Below are 6,804 nucleotides of genomic sequence, written 5' to 3'. Positions count from 1 at the left end.
TAATTGTTGCCCATCTAATTGCTTTATGGACACATCCTGAAGAGGGCTGCGAGTTATCGACCCGAAGATCCTGTGTAATCAGTCGCTATAACCCCCCCCCCCCCCCCACAAAGCTTTGATGTCGTCATTACAAGTAAAGAAGTCCGTCATGATTGAGTAATTTATTAATTAAAGTGTATAAAACAAAGAAAACACAACACAGGTCTTTATAACACAATTTGTCTCCTGCTCGAGCCGAACTCCACGCACTGACTCAAGGCTCACACTGACAGGTGCTTCATGCAAAGTGCCGGGTTTGAGAGGAGACGAGTCCACTGATAAACCACGTGCAATTGGCAGATATACATATGCAAGAGAGTCAGTTGATAAAATTGAGATTTTAAGAATTAAGTTGTAATATTACGAGAATACATTTGTACTGTACTGGATGAATGTACTGGACTCAAATGATTGCAGTGGGAGCACCAGTTGGACCAGGTTCTTTGTGAGTGCTCTGATTGTGAACACTTGAAGCAGCGATTTGGCACCTCTGTCCTGATGTTGTGGTAATGTGGTCAATATATACCCTGTTTAAGATTAAGCATCATGTTTTGTTATTTAAATGTTTTAAATAGATGAACAACGGAAAATGATAAATATTCAAGCTTGTGAACCTGAAGGAATCGTTGGACAAGATGGGAAATTAGCTTTTTCACTTTTTGGAACAAAACAAAGACGAGAAAGTTGATTCCATTTGGAGAAGGAGAGTTAGCTTAGCTTAGCACCGGTATGACCCTGTAGTCATAAATCGTCATAAAATGTTTTTATCATAGACAAAGTAAACTGTACAAAAGTGAGACCAAAATGCTTGACCGGCATCTTGCGCTTTTATATCATCAGACTAATTAAAACCAAACTATACAGACTAATTATCACTTGATAAAACCTAAAATAACAGAAACTATCTAATTCACGTGTACGTTACGTTTAGGTTTGACTAATCCACTAACATGGAGGAGGCAGAGTTCATACAACACTTTTGGTCAAGTCGTCACTTTGGGTTTTAAACTATAGAACAAATTCCATGTGGTAATTTAATTTGCATGTTACAGAGCTGCTGGTCGGGATCTTATAAGCTGTTTCCTGACTTATGCTAAGCTACGCTAAACCTCTGCTAGCTGATCGAGTGGTCCCGACTTTCTCATTCATCTCTTGTGTGTGAACGTGAATTATTGTGTTTCCCAAAAATGTTTCAACGATTCCTTCAGCGCATGAACATAGAATCAAACGTGCACAAACGCTGAAGAGAACATACGACACACATCAAATCAAGCCGAAGAGCCTCCAGTCTCTGCCGAGTGTTTTGTCTTTGTCTCTTCAACGATGCGTCTTAATTGTTGTCACACCGGCCTTGGTAGCTGGAGATGGTCTCGTCTATCCACCTGCGGTACTTGGACACGGCAGTGTAGACTCCAGGAAACCCGGCCTCGGCACACCCTCTCCCCCAGGACACCACGCCGTAGAGCCGCCCTTCACACACCAGTGGACCCCCGGAGTCCCCCTGAAACAGCAGGGAGGAGTCGAGCTTTACTGAAGAGGGCCTTGATATACAAAAAATAAAGTCTGAACTTTTTTGCTCTGTAACCTCCCCCAAGGGGGTTATGGAAAAATCTGTTTCATTTTGCAGACGGACTGTTTGAGTGGATGGTAAAAACTTTATGGACGATAACACTAGCCACAGTCTAGATGATTAACTGGGCATTAGCCTTGTTGGAGGTTCAGTAGTTCCCCAGAGGCACGATGACACTGGAAGGTGTCATTTTACAACTTGAAACAGATACCCTTTTATTCCACTGGGAACCGACTGGTATTGTTGGGAATCTGGGAACTCAGACTGTGTTTACTTCCTGGTTCTCAGGTTGGTTTGTGTGTGTGTCCTCCCTGACGGTGAAGCTGCTGGCTGGGCACGGTCTCCTCCTACCAACTCAGCCGGTCACCTGCTTCTAATCGTCCAATCACAACACTCACCTGCTTCTGTGTAGGACCGGTTTCGATCATTGCTTCTCTGCCAGGACATCGTCATGGTTCAGCCATGCTTGATTCCTAAACACTGTTCCCTGTCTGTCCAGGATCATCTGGATCCTTTGCCATATTTCCAGTTTCTTTTCTCAAGTGTGTTCTATAGGTTTTAATTCCCCTCGTTTTCCTACTCTCTATATCTGAATCTATTCCTGCATACTGAGCCCCGCTGTGGATGCAGAGCTGCTCTCACCATGCAGGCATCTTTTCCACCATTGCTGAAACCAGCACAGAGCATGGTTTCTGTGATGGTACCGGAAAAGGACTCCGTGCTGTTGCACTTCTCCGTGGAGACGACAGGGATCGTGACGGTGCGGAGGGTTGAGGGGATCTGGCCTCCGCTCGGGCTGGTGTATCCCCAACCCGACACCCGGCACATCCGTCCCTCCGCTACAGAGGCGTCCTGCTTGGGCAGCAGAGCGATGGAGACGTAGCTGTTCAGATGGACCGGAGCCCTCAGCTGAAGAGACAGGGGACAGTGTGACCAGTTAACCCTGAATCTAATTCAGTCATATGGAGAAACATTTAAAGAATATAGAAAGTAGTTTGGATACTGTGCCTTAACAAGCATAATGTCATTGTTGTTGTTGAGGGCGTCGTGCTCAGGGTGGGGCACCAGAAGCTGGGGCAGGATTTCCTGCTCTGTGCCCTCGTAGATGCTCAGAGAGTAGTCTCCTGCTACTACCATCATTTTGTCGACCCTGCAGAGATACAGAGCAAAGTCAAGCATCTGTCACGTGACAGCTTCGCTCTGGGCAGATGCTCCGTGGTCTTCAGGCGACCACTGGGTTCATGAGAAATCAAGAACACCTCTAGACTTTAATTTACATATTTGGCTCTTAAGATGTGAACTGGTGAAGTGACTGGAGACTTGTGAAACTTTTTCATCGTTTTGTTTAAGCACTCACATTATTTAATAAGGTCAGGGAAAGAATGACGACCACAGCGACTTCAGACACAATATGGCAGCATGGTGGCAAGAAGGTTCTGGGTTCGATCAGGACTTTTCTGTTTGAGTTTGCATGTTTTTGCATTTGTCGGCGTGATTTATACAATGTTCATTGGAAACCTTTCATTTCTGGCGTAAGCATGAATGGTTGCTTGTCTTTATGTGTCGGCTCGTTGATACGCTGATGATCGTGTGATGTTAGCTCCAGCTCCCCAGCAACCCCTTAAAGTAGGAGCAGTAAAATGGATTGGACGGAGAAAACACGTTATTTCTTGGAGCTTTTAACTGCCGTAAACACAGTGACACTGGTATTTATCGACTGGGAAACGCTGACATTCGGGAAACTTAACAACACACAAATATGTATCATGTCATTCAATAAAACGCCAATATCGGCTTGTTGATGTGCCGTTGTAACCCAAGACGCCACAGTGAACACCAACCACTGTCCACGATTATTGCTTCCTCGAGAGCCAACGTGTCGGTGATCTAGATGAAGGTGTTGTGTTGTTGGTGGGCCTCGAGGCCAACGTGTGTGTACGCTTCCCAGAGCTCCGGTTTCACGTGATGCAGAACTGACTATCTGATACGACTCGGAGAAATCACTGGATCTTCAAATTAAATCCTTTACGCACACGTTTACACGCACAGAGCTCATTGTGTGTCGAGTCGCCTTTTATTGCCGCACACAACTTCCTTTACAAAAAAGCTGAATCAAGACACCAAGACAGAACAGCCTCCCCCTCCCCCTGACCTGAGGTTTATTTTACCCCTTCATCAAGTTTGTGTTTCTGTCACACAGGTTGTGTAACTTTCACACTGGGCAGAAAGAGAAGATGAGCTCACCCGATGTTACAGTGCGCCGCTGTGATCACCCAGTACTTGTTTATCAAGGTGCCCCCGCAGATGTGCTGGCGGTCCGGGGTCTGTAGCGACACAATGTACTTGATTGAATGTGGGACTGGTGCGTATCCGCCCACTATTCGCTCCTCTGCCATGTCTAAACCTGAAACACACACACACACAGGGAGGGAGGGAGGTAAAGAGAAGCTCGGGTTGGATTCAGAGGGAGCAACACACCCAGGAGGTTTTTGTGTAAAACCACACAGAGCCAACGCAGCTGTGGTTTTATTACTGCATCTGCAGGAACAATAAAGAATAAAATAAATAAAAGAAACAGCGGGGGGGGGGGGGGGGGGGGGCGGGATGAGAATCCATCTCATCCTTGAGGTGCAGCGATTGACAGGGACGACAATCACAGACGTATAGTGTCCATCGCACCCACTGACAGAATTACATAAATCAGATTCTTCTCTTTATATTGAAGTTTGGATCCTGATGAAACCACATTTCCTCAAGTGCATTATTTAACTTCCACTTTATACTATAGTTGTTCTCCACAATTCATTGGTGCCTTTTAAACCTTTTCACTCATTGGTTCAAGTTACCTCCCAGAGTGCTGACCTTTCCCTCCTGCTTTTACTGTGTCATTTATCTGCAGCAGTGAGTCCTCGTGCAAACAAAGATTGTGGATCTCATTTAAAATGAGCTGAATCAGTTGTGTTAGTGTTAATTAGTGGCGGTTACCACTGAAGTGTTCGACCACCTGCTGGCTAAAAATCGAGTGTTTGTTAAAAACAGACGATGCAGCATCCGAGTGTGGAGGATTTATTTTAATCTTCTTTTTACTTTAAATGATTGTTTAACATTTATACCCAAGTGAGGTAGCAGCTGTGACGACTTGTAGGCAAAGCTTTAAACTGTTTAAACTGATCGTCCCTTATCAGAAGTATCACTCAGAATTGAGCTGTATTATCTTGCACAATTACAATTGAGGCTTTTCAAACTTCAATATCAAAATGTTATGTCTGTCAAACACGAGTTGACGCTGTAAAGTAAAAAAAAAAATACTGAAGAGTTCACCTATTAAATAAAGTCAAGGAATCAAATCTTTACATTTCACTTTGTTGGATTCACGACCTCATTTCAAGAGATTGATGCAAACGTCTGGAACTTAATGTGATTAAGTGAACATCAGAGTAACTTCATCCACAGAGCTGTCATCAGGGATGAAACTGCACCTCCTCTTCTCCGTCCTAGATGTTGATCCTGAGCTATAATTAGCGTCCGATGCTGCGTGTCAGGAGCTAAGTGGTAACCCTACACAGTGATAACCACCCACATACAGGTGCTTATGTAAGACCTTGGAGTTGAATCTTTAACAATGAGTCTCCTATTGTGCGTCATGTGGGCTGGATTGTGTAGAATAAGACGCAATGTTCCAGCACTCACTTATAAACTCTACATTTCATGCAGGTACATGTTATTCAACTGGTAAGGTTTGTTATCCACCATTAATGCACATGAATCTACATTTTCCCCTCAAAAAAATCTGTCTAAATTTAAATAACAGCTGGAAAATAAAAAAGTCCCAGATCCGAGACCAGTTCCAGATGGTTATCAGAGATAATTGCCGGGCACAAAAGCGGGTGTTGGCCACGACTGCTCGTTGTTGGGGACTTGTTGTCGGGCTCATCTGTTGTTCCTGCAGGTTTCAGGTTCTTTTCATGAATAAGCACACTTTTACTGACCTTCTCATCTCAAAAGCTCTTTATCTGAGAAGAAACATCTTTGATGGGCACAGCAACAAAGAGCTGGAACAATGACACAGTGTATTTACAGCACAAAGCTTTACATCGCGACGCCATGATGTAAAACGATGCTGTATGTTAAATAGAATCATCTTCTCATTCGCTTTCTATCCGAATGATTTCCCATATTTCTCAGCGTTTGTGTGATTTAAGATTTTTTGCAGCAAAGATGCTCAGTCATGCCCGGATGAAAATGGCTCTGAGTCACACTTTCCTCGTGTCAAGGGAGCGTCAGCATCTTAAAGCACCACACTACAAGATGTGCAGGTTTGTTAAAAACACAGACACAGCACACCCATGTAAATACACATTCAGTTTATGAATCCAAAACTCTGAGAGCGCCATGTTTGTTTTTCCAGGATGTTTAAACTCAACGTGACCCAGAGGCTAAAAACTTCACTTCAAACCCCTCCTCATAAACAACCTGCAGATTCACGATAAAGAGGCTTAACTTACAATTCACAGCCAGTAACTCCACCAGTATACACAGCAGTAAGGATGGCAGGTCCATGGTGAGACAAAGGGAGCAGCAGTCCCAGTGAGAGGCTTCTCCTGTGCGCTCCTTGTCTTATCTCAACTCGAAGGCATCACACCTGCACTCTCAGGTTTCTTATAGTTCTTATTTCCGTTCCCATGGTCACCTCCTTGTCCTGAACAGATATATAATTGAAGCTTGTGCAGCACAGCCCCCTGTCTCGCCGCGTCCACGACCCATTCAGGCTTCTTTACCCCCCCTCCATTGTTCACCCACCACCCAGTTTACTGTCTGCCCATTCACTGTCCCTTAAAAAGGATATACTGTGCTCATTGTGCACTCACGAACCTGTATGTCAGGTCCGGCTGCTCTGATGTTTACCGCCGAGCACTATATTTGACACGTGACATGTTTCCTGATGGAAGCTGCGGATGGGGATGAAATGGGGACGAGGGGGGGGGGGGTCTCTGTAGCTTTCCCCTGCTTTCCCTGAGAAGGACTGATGAGGGAGTGGACTGATGACAAATAGAGGAGGCGTGCGTGTCAGACCGGGTCAGGCCAGCAGGGCCGTCCCTTATCCATTCCTGCAGCCGGGTGTCATTAAAAATGGAGCAGGTCTCATCAACCCTCTGATGAGCCGGTGACCTCGGCCCTATCGTTTGCCCTCGCCG

General features: G+C 45.1%; 1 protein-coding gene across 1 annotated transcript; it reads right to left on the bottom strand.

The window, feature by feature from the left end:
* Positions 1-338: 338 nt before the first annotated feature.
* zmp:0000001088 (trypsin-3) lies at positions 339-6,242 on the bottom strand. Its single transcript, XM_062392167.1, has 5 exons — positions 6,115-6,242; positions 3,854-4,013; positions 2,613-2,759; positions 2,252-2,513; positions 339-1,540 (listed from the first exon to the last, which is right to left on the bottom strand). The coding sequence occupies exons 1-5, from the start codon at positions 6,167-6,169 to the stop codon at positions 1,370-1,372; spliced, it is 795 nt and encodes a 264-aa protein (XP_062248151.1). The 5' UTR covers positions 6,170-6,242; the 3' UTR covers positions 339-1,369.
* Between the last annotated feature and the right edge of the window lie 562 nt (positions 6,243-6,804).

Source organism: Platichthys flesus, chromosome 7, assembly GCF_949316205.1.
Source record: "Platichthys flesus chromosome 7, fPlaFle2.1, whole genome shotgun sequence".
In the NCBI taxonomy this organism is placed as follows: domain Eukaryota; kingdom Metazoa; phylum Chordata; class Actinopteri; order Pleuronectiformes; family Pleuronectidae; genus Platichthys; species Platichthys flesus.
Note: the sequence above shows the minus strand (reverse complement) of the source record. Positions and strands in the feature narration are given on the sequence as shown.

Coding starts and splice junctions, on each gene's coding strand:
- zmp:0000001088 (XM_062392167.1), bottom strand. CDS start 6,169: ATGGACCTGCCATCCTTACTGCTGTGTATACTGGTGGAGTTACTGGCT. Junction 4,014..6,114: donor GGAGTTACTGGCTGTGAATT/GTAAGTTAAGCC, acceptor TGTGTGTTTCAG/GTTTAGACATGGCAGAGGAG. Junction 2,760..3,853: donor GCGGCGCACTGTAACATCGG/GTGAGCTCATCT, acceptor GTATCTCTGCAG/GGTCGACAAAATGATGGTAG.